This window comes from Pithys albifrons, chromosome 2, assembly GCF_047495875.1.
Source record: "Pithys albifrons albifrons isolate INPA30051 chromosome 2, PitAlb_v1, whole genome shotgun sequence".
Taxonomy (NCBI): Eukaryota; Metazoa; Chordata; class Aves; order Passeriformes; family Thamnophilidae; genus Pithys; species Pithys albifrons.
The window spans coordinates 5,002,400-5,021,072 of record NC_092459.1 but is presented as its reverse complement, the minus strand read 5'-3'; the positions used below and the strand labels follow the sequence as shown (position 1 = coordinate 5,021,072).

At 39.7% G+C, this 18,673-nt stretch overlaps 1 protein-coding gene across 4 annotated transcripts in view; it reads right to left on the bottom strand.

Annotated features, from left to right (window-relative positions):
* The window catches only part of ATAD2B (ATPase family AAA domain containing 2B), a 75,748-nt gene that overhangs the window by 49,761 nt on the left and 7,314 nt on the right, over positions 1-18,673 (bottom strand). For 3 of the 4 annotated variants that reach the window (XM_071548263.1, XM_071548264.1, XM_071548266.1), the window contains exons 2-8: positions 9,506-9,687; positions 7,986-8,032; positions 6,825-6,978; positions 4,659-4,761; positions 3,886-3,994; positions 2,641-2,757; positions 2,082-2,157 (exon numbers count right to left, since the gene is read on the bottom strand). In XM_071548263.1, coding sequence (XP_071404364.1) covers positions 2,082-2,157; positions 2,641-2,757; positions 3,886-3,994; positions 4,659-4,761; positions 6,825-6,978; positions 7,986-8,032; positions 9,506-9,687 — 788 coding nt within the window. The remainder of the gene's footprint in view (positions 1-2,081; positions 2,158-2,640; positions 2,758-3,885; positions 3,995-4,658; positions 4,762-6,824; positions 6,979-7,985; positions 8,033-9,505; positions 9,688-18,673) is intronic. The other variant, XM_071548267.1, reaches the window with a different exon arrangement.

The following is an 18,673-nucleotide window of genomic DNA, read 5'->3' as shown; positions in this document are numbered from 1 at the left end:
CCTCTAACATAAGAGAAATACGAAGATCTCCCTACTCAGTTTGATGGTTTCCTTTTCCTCTGAAAAAATTCCATACTTCCCAAAGTATAGTTTCTTTTTATGAGGTTATTAATTCTGAACAGCAGAACAGTTTCACAAAACACCTGTACTGTAGCTTAAGTTCTGATCTGAATCCAAGTAAAATTACTATTCAAAGCTGTTATGGGTTTAGGCAGGTGGGCCTAAACTTAGGCTTTAAAGTTCAGCTAGGCCTAGGATTGTCAGCTGATTTAAGCTGGGCTGAGCTAGCTCACAGCTGACTTCTTCCAGCCAATAATATTGTATTCCATACCATACTACATCATCTCAAAGGGTGTAAAATCCAGTGTGTGGGAGTGGCTTGGTGAGTTCCATCATGGCTGCACTAAGAGAAGGACATCTGGCAGCTCCTCTACTATGCTGGGCCCTGCTCATGTTGCTTCTGCTTGCATCCTGTTTGCATTCAGGGAAGTAGAAACATTTTTGTTGTTACTCTTTCTGTTTCTTGCTATGGGTCTCTCAGAGTACTTACAGATCTAGTGTAATAGACTTTGCTTTGTATTAATTAGGGAGTGGGAAGTTATGCCTTGTTATATATGCATAACTTGTCTAAGTGTGTGTTATATTGTAGTTCTCTCTTAGTTTTCTCTTCTCTGTATAAATACATGTAGTTAGTTTCAGCATAGACCTGGCTTTGGAAGGTTTTTTTCCTCTCTCCCTCTTCTTTTTCCCTTAGCTGGTTGGGGGGAAGAGGAACCCTTTTCACTCTGTCCTGTACAGTTGGCGTTTTGCCACCTCAACCCAGGACAAAAGCCTGAATGAATCATTTCTTATTTTAGTATGAGCATATCTCAGAAAATTGAGTATTTCAGAAATATCAGAGAATGTACACTAAATCTTCTGTACAAAAAGGTGCTGAGTTTGATATTGCTTGGAGAAATTCAGTACTTTTTTTTGCATGCAAAAGCTGGCTATTAATAAAAAGTCTTGGATTTTAAGTGAATATACTGAGCTGCATCACTTTTATGAACATGAAAATGCATTGAACTAACTGGTTTTTGCCAATGGATAAGATGGTCAATCACTTTTACTGCTCAGTGACCAAAAATGAGCAATTTCAAAATATCTCAAGGAGAGTATTATACAATTGGAAAGACTTTTTATGACAGTGTCATGACAAGAAGGGATAAATTGAGAGTGGAGCAACGAGCAGGTTAAAACTGAAGGGATAATAATTTTCACACTTTTCCTATCTTAAGTACAAGTCCTGAGATTATCCAACAAAATGTCATAGGCACTTCAAGGGGGGGAAAAAATACAAACTCTTTTATTTGTATTAGGAAGAAGCTTTAGAATCATAAGATTCAGCTATTACTTCATTTGCTTTTCATATTTTCACTACGCCACTAAATTGAGCAATAAGACAAGTGTTTCAGCTCTGACTAGCATCCGTTTACTTGGATTCTGTTCATGGACAGATTTATCTTTTTGAAGCTTTGACTAAGTTTTTTTTTTAAAAATGTATTAAGCTGTAATCTCATCTGTTTTGTTACATAAAGCCTACCAACAGTTTCCAAGACAATTTGGTATATTCCAGACTTCTTTGACATAAAACATAAGAGTCAAAATTTACACTTGCTAAATATTTTATTAAATTGTTGATAATCCTGGGATGAAACCTGACTGAAAGCAAGTAAAAAAACATTAACCTGATTTGCCTAGTGTTGTAGAACAAAAGGGATTATTTGTTAAACTGGTGCTTTGGATTAAAACATGAAATGTACAGCCTTACAAAAAAGGTTACAGCGTGTAAGGTACAATTCTTGCCAGTAACTGCAGCAAAATTGTTTCCTTTCTGTTTAGCCCAAAGCTTTCACTGGGATTGCAGTGCCAGGACACTATTTGTGTGCTGATCAGGGCCTGAACCCAAGATACAATTCAAGACCCCACACATGTGAGTGCACTGCACTGTTCCACTCACTCAAGAATGGTTTGAAAGTCAAAAGCAACCAGAACGTACTGAAGGGAAGCAAATAACAATGTACCAAAAGACTGACATTTACCTGATATGGCTTCTTCTTGCAGGAGATCTGTGAATGTCAAACAGTGTATTTTCTCTCTTTTTTTGATGAGCTGGCACTGAGAAAGAGAAGTTCCAGGTTTGTAACATCAATTACAAAAGAATAATAAACTACCCAAATTCAGCAGAAAAGTGCTAATGATTATCACTTCATCAATAAGGTTATCACTGGTATTAGGCTTACCACTCCAGAGGAGAAGCAGGTGTAACAGCAACTATTGTTTCCAGGTAGTTATCTAATTTATTAGACTGCTTCACATCAAGTATTTCTTGACCTAACCCCTGTTCACCTCCAGCCCCAAGCCCAGCACAAGGCAGTGCCGGCAGATTCCATGAGACAGCAATGCCACCGCCACTGACAGACCAACAGACTGTCTCAGCAGTCCTGGTCCCGTGGTGAACAACAGGGGCAAGGTGGCAGTCACAAAGTGGGAACTCTGGTGAGGGGTGAGCATGAGCCATCCAACTTTTCCCTCTCCACACCCAAGGCACTCTTTGAGATCAGCAGAGCACAAGTGCACGAGCACTGTCTGGTTCCTCACCTATTGGAGGGGCCTGGTATCTTTCAACAGTTTTTCTCTGTCTGAGATTATACGGCCGATCATTTTCTTCCCCTTCAGCTTCTTCTACTTCTATATCTCCATCTTCTTCCTGAGACTCTGTTTGGGGATAAAAATATCTTGAGAACACTTCTACTTGATGTCAGAGCTATTTTCATCCTAAGAATTAACATTTTAATGGTCACTCAGAATTACTGCTCACTTATTAATTAACACTAATTGGAAAATCACTGGAAATTTGAAGACCAAGCTAAATCTAGAGTATGTTGTTAAATTTCCTTCTAGTTTCCTACAGAAGGTTCTGGAAAAGCAACAGAAAGAAAAATAAATTCATTCAAAACAGTTTTAGTTGTAAAGTACTTCAAATATCACTTTTTTCCACTATATTTTTCCTTCAATAATTATGCTTCAAATGAATAATGCCTTTCTTCTCTTCTCCCACAGGAGCCTCAGAAAATCAAATACTTGACACAGCATAGAAAGTACAACTTTATGATTTACAGTGTAATTTTTACACATAGCAAAAGAAAGTGTATAAAGGCAGAGCCTAGGCCTATCTGTTAACAGAATCAGAGTCTCCATCCATGGATCTCAGAACTAAGGCTGCATTCTTGTCACTGGGACAAACCATCCCTTGTACAGAAGTTTTAGTTAAAAACTGAGACACACTATGCTGAGCCCTGTATGGATGCCTGAAGTTTGAGTCTGATTTCTTAAGGAAGCCAAGCATGTTGCTTGATCATGCCATCAAAGTTAGTCACATTGTTTTCTTTCTCAGTAACTTCTGAACCCATTGACCAGCTTCATTAAAATGTTTAATTGAAGGCAGAATTTCAAACACAGTTGTGCCTTCTAAAAGCCTTCTAAAATTCAGTCAATGGACAGGAAGCAGAGACTTTAATTAATACCTTCCCCAAAGGAAGGGTGCAGGACTATTACATATTCTTTCTGGTAACTACTGCCCAGCACGTGAGAAAAATCAAGTCAGAACACATAGTTGTAGGCTACATGCACCACATCCTGGCTTCCCCCAGAAGATTGTTAGAGGGATTATAAGAAAGCTCCAATTACCTAGGGTTAGGAAAAACAGGAGTAAGGAAATGTAGAACAAACATTTAGAAACCAGGATTTGTCCTGCTTTCTGTAACACAATATATTGCTGTCTTATAGAGAACTATGTTCTTTAAGTACTTCACATGAGCCCTTACAATTCTTCACAACACGTACCTTCTTCTTCCCCTTCTGTGGATACCTCATGGTGGTTCTGAATCCCATAGCTGTTTCTCCTCAGTGATTTCCTCCTCCTTTTCACTCGAGAATACATATCCATGTTTTCCTGGAATCACATTCACATGCACTCCCATCAGCACTCTCCCACATCACTCAGTGTTACCCCTCAGCTCAGTAACACTCAGACTGGCTCAGCTGGTTACAGCACAATGTTAATAATGCCAAGGTTGCAGGTTTGATCCCCGTATGGGCCATTCCCTTAAGAGATGGACTTGATGATCCTTTGGATCCCTTCCAATTCAGAATACTCTGTGATGCTCCACATTACCTGTAGCTCTCAAGTGTTTTTCCAGCAGAGTTCCCCACTGGTAGACTACAACAGCAGTCTCATTTAAGAGGTGCTAAAGTAAGTTTCTCAGGTAGTAAATACCTAGTTCATCTAACACAGTTAGTATCAGTATCAGGCTGGTTTAGGCAACAAAGATGACAGTCACTGGTCCTGTTTCAAGACCATCAGAGTGTGCTTCAAACCCCTGGAGAAGCACCACAGCACATCATGAGAGCACGACAGTTAACTTATCAATAAAGACAATGCATTTTAGTATTTATCTACGAATTTAGTTCTGAATTTCAGTTTACCAAGTGTTTTAATGAAAAATTAAAATCAGCAACCTTTAGAGAGAGCTACAGACAAACATATCATGTTTACAAAAACAAACATGCTCCCCCTTGGTATTTGTTAGCCAAGACCTGGGACACTCTGCACTCACAAATTCTGTATCTGTCCACATCCGCAGCCGTTCTACTTCCCCCGATCGCCTGTTCCTCCTGATGTTAATGTTGTCCATTTCCTGTAGCACAGCTTCAGCAGTACTAAAATACATGCAACAGTTAACACACAAAACTAAAAAAAAAAAGTCTTAAAACAGCAGCATGCAGAACTTTTAACATAGCATCTCACATCTCAAGGTACTCTACCAATTAACTACAAAAGCAACCATAATAAAATGGAAAGATGAACCTACAGAATATAAACTAATATTCAAAAAAAAAAGAAATGCTGATGCTATTAAAATTTGGTGTTCAAATTAGGCTGTAGCATTTTAAAAAACATTTTAGAAGATTTTTGCACGGTGTAAATTGTAACATATAAATTTGTAACTGCTTAGATGTTTAGACTGGGCGTCAAGTAAGATTAAATTTGCAAAATAAGCAAAGCTTTTTACCTACACAATTATAATATTTGGAATGCTATTAATGACTCCACCTCATAAGCTTTACAGTTTCTTACTCTGGCCTCAGAAAGACACTAAAACAAAGGATTTTGTTGTTGTTAAATCAGTAACACCTCAAATTTGATCATTCAGTATTTGACCTCACTACCATTTCTCATCTATTTAATTAGTCTACATTTTCATTATCTGGAGTATTTGAAAACAGCTGTCAAAACAATGGTGGTATATAAATAACAACCTTGGCCAAGATGCTTCATTACTAAGGAAGAGAACAGCAGTGTTAGCCAGGCCAAGTCAATTATTTAGCCACCTGTCCTGAAACACCACGTTACTGCTCTCCATGGTGACTGGAGTAGATTTTCACTGGAATTCTACTACAATTGTGTAATTATTTTAAGAAGGCAGAAACTTTCACTTCCTTTTTTTCAAGATGTTTAGAGGTAAAACTAAATGGTGAAATCCTGACTAGAAAAGAAGACAGTGGAAGTTCTGGTGACAGAATTCAGTAAAGTCAAGATTTCATTGTGAGAGCTCCTCTCAATTTTAAACAATTCTTCTAAAATATCTGTGATGTGTGACAGAACCACTTCAAGTAAAATCAGGCTTTAGATTGCTACCAAAGAAAGTAAGGTTGGAAGGGACCTGGAAAAGTCTACGTGCTCTGCCAGGCAAGAGCAAACTACAAAATGCCTAAACCATTCCTGACAGACATTTGTCTAACCTGTTCTTAAAAACCTCCAGTGACTATGGGACATACTGTTATGAGAATAACCTCATGTACAGACTTCAGTACCATGATCTTATCAAACTACAATCTTCATGGTATACTCTTTCCTGTTCTTGATAAGGACAGGGAGATTCAGCTCCAACTAGAAAAATAAATGTAATTCAATATAAATTTGCAAAGCCATACTAAGTAGTTACTAAGTTGAAAAAGAAAATTAATAAAAGATTCAACAGAATACATTTAACAATGAAGATCATAGCTGGCAATCAAATGTTTTTGTTTAAATCATTTCCAACACCAGAGAAAGCAGTCTCTCACAGATGTGCCTGTTAAAACCTGTTTTACAGGTGGGAAACTCGGGACATATTAAGTGACCTGCCCAGGGCCACACGAAAATATAATTTCAAAAAAAGTATTTCTGGCTCCCATTCCTGTGCTCAGACCAGACCATGCCTTGCTGTCTGACCTACTTTGTCTGCATAGTACACTGTCAAAAAGTGACACCCACCCTATGTGAATTACTAACAAATGGTAAAAAAATAAAAGAAAGCTACACACTTTTGATATTTTATGATCAAAACCATACAAGCAAAATCCAGAAAGCTTCCAAGCACTGCTGCTAATCACCAATTTACATCCCATTCAGGGTACCACTACATGAACAGGTTACCAAGAAACAAACTGGGGTGTGGATTCACAGCATTCAGGCACTGCAGCAACTGCCAACATACAGTTTGAACCAGGGGTAAACACAGAGCAGCTCCCTCCTCAGTAAAACCCTGGGAAAGGGCTCTGCATTTAAAGCGTGGATACACCTGCAGTCACAACACAGACCCAGCTGTAACTTGAACCACAACCCAGCTTGTCTCGATGCATCCCCACAGTAAAACAGACATGGCAGTGGAACACAGGGGTTTCTAATCATAGGAAATCATTAAGGTGCTTTGTGAATCAACTGAAGTATCCCCACATACCTGTTTACTAGCTGATCAAACAATAAACTCTGATTCAAAGTTTCGAATCTGTTTTTCCTGGACCGACAACTTTTTCTGACTTCTATATCTCCGTTTATGCAAGCATGGTCCCCATCTCCCTTTTTTTCCCCTCGAAGGGGGTGGCTTTTGAGAGCTAAGAGAAACTTGTATTACTACTTAAAAATGCAGGAAACAACATTTTCACAAACAAGAATTAATAAGAGAATACTTAGCAAGGACAACAAATTGGAAGTTATGGAGCACAGAGTAAGCTAAATAAGTGTATTCTTTTTACTTTTTATCAAAGTTATTTTAAAAGCTATTTCTTCAGCTTGTTTCCTTATATGATAGTCTTATTTTATCATGAAAATTTGGCACTCAAACAACCATTCAATATTTTTAAGTTAACATCAATACTACAATGCACACTTGGCCCACAGTTCCAATTCTTAATCTTTCAAATACAGTACCAAAAGGTCAGATACAACATACTGAGTTCCCACCTACTCCATACAGGGCCAAACTAAAAGAGATTGCACTGCTGATTGTTCCTTAGGCAGCACAATAAATAATAAAATACCAAATATACTTAATGAATTTACATGTACATAGAGTCAACACAGAACTAAACAGGTCAGAACTGATGAGAAAGGGACACAAAAGACAAAGTGGTTTTAGCTGAGAAAGGCAATGAAATGGCAAGTTTGTAAGGTACAAGCATAGGAGGAAGATTGCTCAGGGTTGCAGGAGCTGCAGACAAGGCAGGTCTCTCTAAAGCAATAGCAGAGTTAAGTAATGTTAAGAATCACAAAAGGCCAAATTTTAGGTGAGCAAGGAGAGCAAGTAAATTAAAGAGACCTGCTGGGAGAGGAAGACCAAAATTAGCTCCTAACAGTAATTTGGGAATTAAGGAAAACATCAAGATCATGGCCAAGAGCTCTGAATTGAGAAGAGAAATGGATTTTCATTTAAAAATGTATCCCATATCCACAGAGAGCATCCAAGAAGCTGACAAAAAAACTGAGCCAAAACAGTAACCCTTCTGATCAAACTGGTCAGAGTAATGAGTAAAGCTATCAAAAACACACCCACTGAAGATAATTGACATAAAATTGTTAAATGCAGAAGTAGATACAAAAAGGTTTGCTACAATATACTTACACAAGCTACGTCCATTTGGTAGTGTAGCACCAGGCTGAGAAGTTAACCTGGGAAAGTTGGATCAGACAAGTCACGTTAACGCTCCTTAGCCAAGCAAAAGGCACACACTGAAAACAGAACTTGAAACATAAAATGTGATAAACTATGATTTCAAAACCTTTGCAACATGCAGCCTGTGAAGAATCTGCTTCATGCCCAACACCAGAATGAGGAGAGAACTGCCCAATGCCAATGACAGGAAACCCCCGAATTATCTGAACACCTTTTTTCTTATTAATTCCTTCAATGTTCCTTCGTGCCATGCCCTACTGTTAACTCTCCCCTTAAATTTCAGAACAGAATCTTGACAAAGCTCCCCAAAGAAAATTATCATTCCAACACTTTGGATAAAACAGCAGAAGCTACAAACTTTTTGGAAAAGTCTTAGGGACTCAAGATCACTCAGGTGCAGCACTTTGGATTTTGGCAGAAACAACAACAAACCTCAGATGCAAAGACGTGTCCCGGTGGTTTTAAGTGAGTAACAACATGAGTTTCACTATCTTGGCCAAGTTTCATTTGACACAATGATCTAAATTCTCCTGGCCTTATTAAACACTTTTTTTGTATCTTAACATTTCTAAGGGGTGCAATACGAGTCTGTATTAACAAAAAAAGAAATAGAAGGTTCACAAGTTCCAATATATTCCCAATGACCATGGTATATTGTTATATTTATTTTATTCTGTTTTCAAAGTGGCAAAATAACAAAAAAAGTCTATTTTAGGATTTACAAACTTTTTAAATAAACTCCATCCTAGCAGATGACAGTCCAGTAGTGATTTACAGTCACTCTTGCATACAAAGTGTTACAAGAATGATTTTGATTTGTACCTAAATATGAAATACATATCTAATAAAGAATCAGTATTAACTGGAAATTCATGGATCAGGAAAATACTCTGCACACTGTCTCACAGTAACTTGTAATCATATGAGGAACCTTATGAATGCAAGGACATTTTGTAACATACTGTGACTCACAGTAATAAAATAAATTAATCACTTCTCTCAAGTTATAAAAGTGTGGCAGGACTGAGGCAGTAATAAATAAAATTTACTTAGACTCTCTAACTAAATAGTTTGAGGCTGAAACAACAATGGAAATAAACTTCACTATTGTCCATTCCCTAAAGACAACACTCATTTCCTAATTAAAATGTCACATCTTCTTACAGCTTGAACACATGAAAATAGCAAATATTTCACTAAATTCAGATATATCAAGAATCTAGAATTCAGACTGCAACTCAAATAAAATTACTTTCTATTTTTGCACAAATATGTATAGAAAGGAAACACAGAGATGAGAGGATTGATATAATCCACACTCCTGGAGTCTGAAACTAAAGAAAATTGTATGAAAAGAGCACGTTTCAGAAGTATCCTCTTGAGCTGCAGCTGACTGCAGAAATAGCCTAAGTGGGTTAACAACACAGCAAAAATGGGCAGGAGCTCCTTTTCCTCTTGGCACCAATTACCTGGACTGTCCAGCTGAGATGCTCCATTCCTCTCGCTGCCCAGCACTGCGTGGTTTGGATTTGTCTTTGCACACAGGATCAGCATGTTTTGAGGTACGTTTGGCGGGAGGAGAGATGTGGCTGTCACTCAAACTAGCATCACTACCTTCATCTTTCTGAAAAGAAAAAAGCATCAGACCAAACTTAATTGGCTCATTTGTGCATATCCTTCCAGACAAAAAATAAACATCAGCTTACTAAAAAGTGGAAGTCTCTGGCAAAATCTTAGTGACCAGCCTATGTGAAATATTAAAAATGTTTATTCTGAAAACATTACATAAAACTATGAAAGTATTTAATTTTAAAGATTAAACTTCCATAATACTTTACCTGTATTTCTGAACAAGCATTCTGTTTCTCTGTACTTTTGTATCATACATGACACTGCTACTCTCACCCTACTTGCAAAAGAGCCAATACTGCAACAAAGAGGGGAAAAAGGACTCAGGAAAACTAAGGCACTGATAAACACATCATTAAATTCATTCTACTGAGCTTATCTTTGTCTTTAAAATGCTTAAACAAACACATTATGCTCTTCCTTCTTCTAATAGCTTTTCAATACCTTGTTCTACCTGTCAAACTGTCCAGCCAGGAGAAACTGAAAGCAGACTTTATACTTTTAGGGCAATTTTTGTCCAAAGTGTTCATTAGCAGCATTACACACACAGAAGACATTAGTCCTAACACCTTTTAAGAGGCACCTAAATAGTACCAGAGTTTTTTTCTGTTGTTTTTACTTATCAGATGATTTATCAGATGTAAGGCAGAGAGAAACTCAAAGATAGTAGCAAGAGATTATATCAGAGCTGTATGTAAGAAATGGAGGGACATCAAATTCAGAGGGTCTGCCTCTGTTAAGTGCAACTACCAAAACAAAACAAAAAAGCCCAAGATTCTATAAACCACAAATTTTAGCTCATCAAAACAGTCTTAATGGCCACCCGGCAGGTCCCTGAAAGGCTGGAGAGGTGGGCCTGAGTGAACCTCATGAAGTTCAACCAGGCCAACCGTGGGGCCCTGCACACAGGTGAGGGCAATCCCTGGCACAAACACAGGCTGAGCAGAGAATGGATGTGGAGCAGTCCCATGGAGAGGGACCTGGGGGTGCTGGTGGGCAAGAAGCTCAACACGACCCATCAATGTGCACCTGCAGCCCAGAACGCCAACAGTGTCCTGGGCTGCTTCAGAAGCAGCGTGGGCAGCAGGTCAGCAGAGGGGACTCTGTCCCTCTGTCTCCACACTCCTGAGGCCCCACCTGGACTGTGCTGAATCCAGATCCAGGGTGCCCAGCACAGGAGGGAGGTGGATGTCTTGGAGCAAGTTCAGAGAAGGCCATGAAGATGCTCAGAGGGCTGGAGTAGCTCTGCTATGGAGTCAGCCTGGGATAGCTGAGAGTGTTCAGCCTGGAGAAGAGAAGGCTCCAGGGAGACTTTACAGCACTTTCCAGCACCTAAAGAGGCTACAGTAGAGATGGAGGGGGACTTTTTAACAAGGGCATGTAGTGAAAGTACAAGGGGGAATGTCCCTAAAATGAAAGAGGATAGGATTAGATTCGATATTGGGAAGAAGTTCTTCACTGTGAGGGTGGTGAGGTACTAATAAGTTTCCCAGAGAAGTTGGGGATGCCCCATCCCTGGAAGTGGGTTGGATGGGGCTCTGAGCAACCTGGAATGTGTCCCTTCCCACGGCACAGGGGTTGGAACTAGAGGATTTTTAAGACCCCTTCCAATCTAAACCATTTATGATTAAAAACTAAATATCCTCTCTTGAAACAAAAGAGTAGTTTTAGCTTTGATAATTTTGTAGTCTGGCAAGGTAAATCCAGGGGAAGAAAGAGGTCTATATGGAGATTAATTTTTAAAGACTCGTTTAGCCCTATTTAAAAAAAAAACAAAAAACTTACTATTTTCTTCCTTGTTATTTCACTTCTTCAGGACATACATCAATGTAACTCAAAATAATATCTATACTACAAGATCATAATTAAAACCTTAAATTAAATGAAGCAGAATTTGAGATCTAAAATTAAGACTTGGTCAAAGAGGTAGCAGAGGGAACTACCACCATTCCTAAATACAAAACATCTGCACTTTTGCACAGCACTGTAGAACACATGAGCAGCCACACAGCTGTTTTCCACAACATTCTGCTACTACAAAATACCAACTTATTGAGAAGTGTTAATAGCCTGCATATTCACTTCTGAACACTGCAAGCATTTGTGGAGGTACTTCTTGCTTTAATTAGCCACAAGTTTACTCGTGGACTTAGAGAAAAGCAACACTCTAAGTCAACTTTAGCACCAACTTTCCAAAACTACAAGAGCTCCCCTGTGCAGGACAGAAGCAGAGTTTCAAGGTAAGCCACAGAACCAGTTTGAAACTTGCTAGGTAAGACAGAGAAAAAGAAACTAAGGCAGATGAAGCAGCATGTAACAAAGCTTTACCAAGGCTAACATTAAAGCTGTTTTGCAAGTGAAATTAGTAACGTACAGGTTCCTATACTCTTATCTCCACAAAACAGCCAAACTCCTTCAGGTGTCCTATGGTCACCTTTGCTGCTGGTCTCAAGTTAACAGGAGCCAACAGTGTGCCCAGGTGGCCAAGAAGGCCAATGGGATCCTGGCCTGTATCAAAAATAGCGTGGCCAGCAGGACCAGGGCAGTGACCCTTCCCCTGGACTCTGCATTGGTGAGGCCACACCTTGAGTGTTGTGTTCAATTCTGGGCCCATGAGTTCAGGAAAGAGATAGAGGGGCTGGAGCGAGTCCAGAGAAGAGCAACAAGGCTGGTGAAGGGACTGGAGCACAAGTGCTGTGGGGAGAGGCTGAGGGAGCTGGGGGTGTTTAGCCTGGAGAAGACGAGGCTCAGAGGTGACCTCATCACTGTCTAGAACTACCTGAAGGGAAGTTCTGGCCAGGTGGGGGTTGGTCTCTTCTCCCAGGCACTCAGCAATAGGACAAGGGGGCACGATGGGCTCAAGCTCTGCCAGGGGAAATTTAAGTTGGATATCAGAAAAAAAATTCTTTGCAGAGAGAGTAATCAGGCATTGGAATGGGCTGCCCAGAGAGGTGGTGGATTCACCATCCCTGGAGGTTTTTAAACTGAGATTGGACGTGGCAGTGAGTGCCATGATCTGGTAAAGGGACTGGAGTTGGACCAAGGGTTGGACTTGATGATCTCGGAGGTCTTTTCCAAACCAATCGATTCTATGATTTATGGTCCCAAGTCACAAGATCAGTCAGGGCAGGGTCCCCACTTGTCCTGTCTCTTGGCCAAAGGCAACACAGCAGTGCAACATCTGCTGAGCTACACACAAGTGTCAGCTGGAACAAAATATTAGTAGTGGAGACAAACTCTGCTATGTCAGGTCTCCCTCTGCTACCAACATTCACAGAATTTATAAACGGCGAATATGTTTGAGATCTGTAATGCTGACAAATGAACATATCCTGGCAAATACCTTCAGAACCTGGAAGGGCAGGTCAGTGTGATCACAACACTGCAACAGCCCAGGGAACCAAACTAGCAATGAGAGAGTTCATTTGATTAGGTCATTCTTTGTTTAGGCTGTTATTTTCAGTTGTGGCTCACCTGCCTGCATAGTAACTCTACACACAAACTCAGCAAGTACAAACCAACTTAAATTTTAAGTTACTAAAGTTCAACTACTACCCTATGTTAGGACACACGCTGTGTAAGATGCACTAACATACAAAATGTTTTACCATGAAGTAGTGACAAAGCTACTACAAAGCTGAAATCACTTAAAGTTTAAATATACTACTATGAATCCAAGCTCCATTTTGCAATTAACAGACAATCTTAAAAATTCAAGCTCTAAGGGATCAAATCACACCTAGACTGCCACCCAGAACTTTCACCTACCTACCATAAAATACAGAGATAGAGCTTTCATTACACTCAAGAGATTACCCAAACTGGGATACGCTAGAACGAGAAAGGAAATTAATTTCAATTTAGGAAGACATTACAGAAAGCAGTCTATCCATTTCTTCTTCCCATTTATAGCATAAGAGGTCTAATGATTCCACAGCACTTCACTTGCTCCCTCAAGTAACTGGGTCTCAAACCATTTATACCCTTCATGACTAAAAATAGCACTTCAGTTTCAACCCAGAAAGTTATTACTTAACAGTACATATCATGAAAATGTTCTGGGAGTAGAAAGACAGGATACAAGCATCAAACTTAAAAATTAAGAAATTAATAATGCAATTGCAGAAGTAGGAACCAATGCACTGAGAACTCAAAGCTCCTAATGAAACACCATCACTAAAGCAAACGCACTCACATGCTGAGAGAATGCAGATAACATGAATTAATAAAATCTTAATCGTGTCAGAAATTGCCTGGAAGTGCAGAGAGCCACAAAGAAAAAGCAAGCACAGAAGAATCAAAAAATGACTTTACGTAACATCAGGGAGTACAAAGAGATAAACACAATTTAGTGCAACTGTATTGATGCCACAGAAAGGAGAGACCCACTAAACTCCACCTGTAATCCAGAACAACCAGAACAGCTTCTTACAGAACACACTCTTGTTGATAATGAGTAATTAAATAACTGGAATTAACAGGATACCATCAATGGTCTAGACTGGCTGAATACAATCTTCATTTTCATTGGATTTAGGAGTAAAATGGAATGTGACAGCTAAATGAATATCACAAATCAGCTGCTGAGCCAAGATTCAACAGAGAGTCTGGCAGAAGCAGCGGGGCGAGCTGGTAACACCTTCACTGAAAGCACCTGAATGATGGTGGCACTAAATCTACAAAAAATCTGAAACGAACAAGCACATAAAGCAAGAAAATATAAATAGCTGTATATTTATCTCTATGCTTTCTCTACTTTCTATGAAAAGTAGAAAGAGGAAAGAAACATTTATTATAAAAGACGTTCATGAACCAGCTACCAAACCACTGCCTGATACACAGTATTATCTGAAGTCTCTTCCATATCCATCCCTAAATCTCAAAATACCAATTTGATACTAACAGACCTTTACTGATAACATGCAGAGACGACTCCTTAAGTTTTAGAAGAACACAAACTAGAAAACAATTTAAAAACGTGACTTTTTCCTTATTTATGCACTTAGAAAAACCGTGACCACCAATACAGTCCTTCAGCAGAACTGAAGGGCACACACACCAGGGGAGTCCTCTCCAACAGGTGCCCTCAGGTGTATCAGGAACCAGCTGTATAAAGCATGATATTGGATAAGGTTCCAAGGCGAAATGAAACATTACTTATAGCATATTGAAGGGAAGAGGGCAGGGTTTATTTTCTTTCTTCTGTTTTTTAAGTTGAATCTCCTGGCCAACAGAGCAGGCCAACCAAAGAACTCCTCACTACACTGCTGGTCTGAACACCACAAATAATCCTAAATCCAGTAGTCTTGGTAATAGAGGACAAGTACAAACCATCTCTACCATTGCCATCTCCAAGCATGTGAATGCAAGTTCATCGAGTTCTCAAGCAGAAGAATACACAACATTCAAACCACAACCACACCTTGCAATTTCTGACACAGACTGTCTGGTTTGCCACAAGTTCAGCTGCACTCAGACCAGGCAGGCAGACACATTAATATCTGAGTGTTCCACCAGGGTCAGACTCGCTCTCCGGGCCATACCCGGTGTGGGTCACACCCTCCTGGCTCTGCCACACCCTCAACATTCACAACTGCTCCTACAACTCCTCACTCAACCCACTCTCTCAAACTTCACAGCTGGTACACGTTTTTCTCTTTTCTATGACCCCTTCCCAGGTCTAAGATGTGAAATTAACGCATTGACCCTCAACCTTCTGCTGATCAATCCTATTTCTCCAACATTTTGTTAAATGCACAAACAGCTTTTTGACCCACTAAACAAGCACAAAACACTCTGAAAGTTACTTTCCTTTAATAACAATGAAATAAACATTTTCAAAAAATCTGTTTCAGCTACAGGTTTTCAAAAGCCTTTACTTATAACTTTAGTTAAATATTAGCTTCTGATATTGAAAATTAACTTTTTCCTCTCCATCTGACTCTCTGAAAAGACAGTGACTTCAGACATATCTCAATCTTATTTTTACTAACTTGGAAGAAACTGAATCCAGGTCCTCCAGTTATTTCTCACTTTTTGTTTTCTAATTTAAAATGCATCTTATGAATAACAACACATCTTCTTAAACGGCCCAGGACATGAATAATCTGGATTCATATTTTAAAAACACATGTGAAGGAAGCCTGGTCTACTTTTTTTTCTACCACTTCATGCAAAGTTCTTGTAGAAACGGTCTGACCATTGAAAGAAGTAAAATACCCAGAACTATTCAATGCATTTAATAAACATTTTTTCCCAATGGTCTGAAAAGGTAAAATTGTCTTTCCAAAATAAAACTTGTATTTATAAAAAAAATGTGATTGTTTCCCCAGCGTACCAATTAGTTAAGCTCATGGCTCATCTTTGCCCTCATGTAACTACTCAGTTAATAATAACTTGCTTTTTCTATGTTTGAACCACAATGTCTGATTTCAGACACCAAAAAAGACACCAAAAGCACCCTATCTGCCTGCACAGTGATTCTGGGTGAGCCGTTTGCTCCCGTGTGTGTCATTTTCTGCAAAGGTAAAAAATACGGATTAAAACATTCAGTTCTACAAATTCATTGCATTAAACATCTACTTTAAGATCTATTGATGAGAGTTATGTAAGAGTTAGGTATCCTTCCTCCTGCATCCTTGGGCTAGGTAAACAAGCAATTAAAAAAAAAACCAAACAAAGGCTTCACAAGCACTTTGAGGTATTTTACATCCAACGCTTTTCTGGCTCCAGATGCTACTGACTAGATCATTTTCTCTGACTGATAATGTCGTCTGACCAGAATCTAATAAATCCCTTCAAACCCTATTTCCATTTGTTTGTTTGTTTTTCCCCAAGTTCACCACTTTGCATTACAGCCTCTTCATCAAAGGAAAAAACAAACAAACAAACAAAACCAAACACAAAACAACAATGAAACACCAAAGGACTGAAACACTCCTACTGCCCAGTACAAACGTTCAGTAGCTGAAAGCTCCCATCAGTGTGCTCAAACCAGGTACCACACCTTGCCTTGTGCACTCACACTGTGTCCTAATTTCAGGATGACACACCACGCTACCCACTCTCTCCAGCACTGACACAGCCTCACAAGCTCCTCTCCTCTCCACCCCAACCCACATTTTCCTGGGCCCTTTCCAAACACCCTTAGCCCCTCTTCTGTGGGAGAACTGGCTCCCTGTTTGATGGGAAGAGGTAAGACCTGACACACTTGTCTGGGGAATGAAGGAAACATGACTGAACTTGAGGTGGAGCACAACACGGCACGGTCTGTGGCCGTACAGAACATCCTGCTGTGTGCGAACGTCTCGTGTCCTGCAGGGCCAAGGTAAGAGCACTGGATGGGGCTTTGAACAACCTGGTCTAGTGGAAAGTGTCCCTGCTTATGGCAGGGGGGTTGGAACTGGATGATCTCCAAGGTTGCTTCCAACCCAAACTTTCCTGTAATTCTGCCTGTGCCTTTAAGTGACAGGGAAATAAAGGCTGGGAAATAAATGTACTGGGATTAGAGCACTGCAGAGAAGATCTGCTCTCATGAAGGACCTCATGTGTTAACCTTGCTGATAGCTTGAAAAAAATATAAAATTGGCTTAAAGGAACCCATTGTCTGGTGGCAGTTCTCCAATTTCCACTTGTTTGCACACAGTCGTTTATCAGACATTGGCTCTCCACAGGTGTTAAGGGAAAATAAGATTCATGCTTAAGTGCTTGATGATCTCGGAATAAACAACTATTAACGCTGTATTTCATTAGTGGTAATGATAGTAAAGAATGTCTCAATTGCAGGAAGATCTGAATTCTTTTAACATTCACCTTCTGGGGGTTTCTCAGTAAACAATGCTTACGTCAATATTTGCCATTAAGAACATAAAACATATACCACCATCTAGACTTTTTCAGAAAAATAAATTCTTCCCCACTCATTCAGATTAAAAAACACCCCATATTTCTTGCATATGAAGATCTGCTTCATTTTTTCAGTAGATTTCCATTTTATATCCTAGAACTTTTCAACTATAGAATTCATGTTATTTTAATAAATGTGAAAGCTTTTGAGAAAAGTTAAAAGCTTACAAGTTAAACACAGAAGCCACCACCTACAGCACTGTCCTGGGGATTTTCACACCTGCAACCATTCCCTCTGCCTGTAACAGAGAAAGACACCTGTTCCTATCCAGGCTGAGAGAGTGTCTTTCAATGGCTTCGATGTGACACCCAAAAAACTCCTGCAATCTGCAGGTTTCTTGCAGGTTCATGAAGGAAAGGGAGAGTGAGTTACAAACTGTGACAGAGCCTACGAGTAGTGAGCTGAGATTTATCCCCTACTCATGACCATCTCCCACTCCAAGCATTTCCACCAGGAGCACTCCTCTCTCCTCTGTGCCTTCACTACAATTTGGGTGCCATTGTGAATTTTCCCCCCATACTCAGAAGGATGGAGGAGAAGCAAAGGGAAGCAGGAGGATGTGGGGAAGAGGATTAGTTTCAGCTGGACCAGTAACACAATCCTGACCCAGCAGCTCAAATGGCCTGTCCAGCATTAGTAGTGGCAAGTGTTAATATTGGCAAGTCTGTTGGTTTTCACAGCTGCAGAGTCACCAGTCAGAGCTCACAGCACAGGTGGAATCACACACCTTCAGAGAACAGGCCCACTGAGTAGAGCCCTTTATTGGCTGTATGGGGTCCACTCAGAAGGTTTGACAGAATATCCACTTAAGGAAAATTTTGAAAACCACTGATCCTCCTTATTTAACACTAAAGGAATACTAAAAGCATCACGTTTTTAGTCAACCATATTAACCATTTCCATGAGTTTCTACACTATGTTAACACGGACTTTTAAAGCAAAAACCACATTTAAGTAATTAATCAAGAATTATTACAATTCAGATGTGGAAAAACAGAAGACATTCAAACAACTTTTTTCCTACCCTCGGTCCTCAAAAATCCACCTTGTTTCTGAACAGCACCACCCAAACAAAGTCTGGAGGACACGGCCTTCCCTTAGC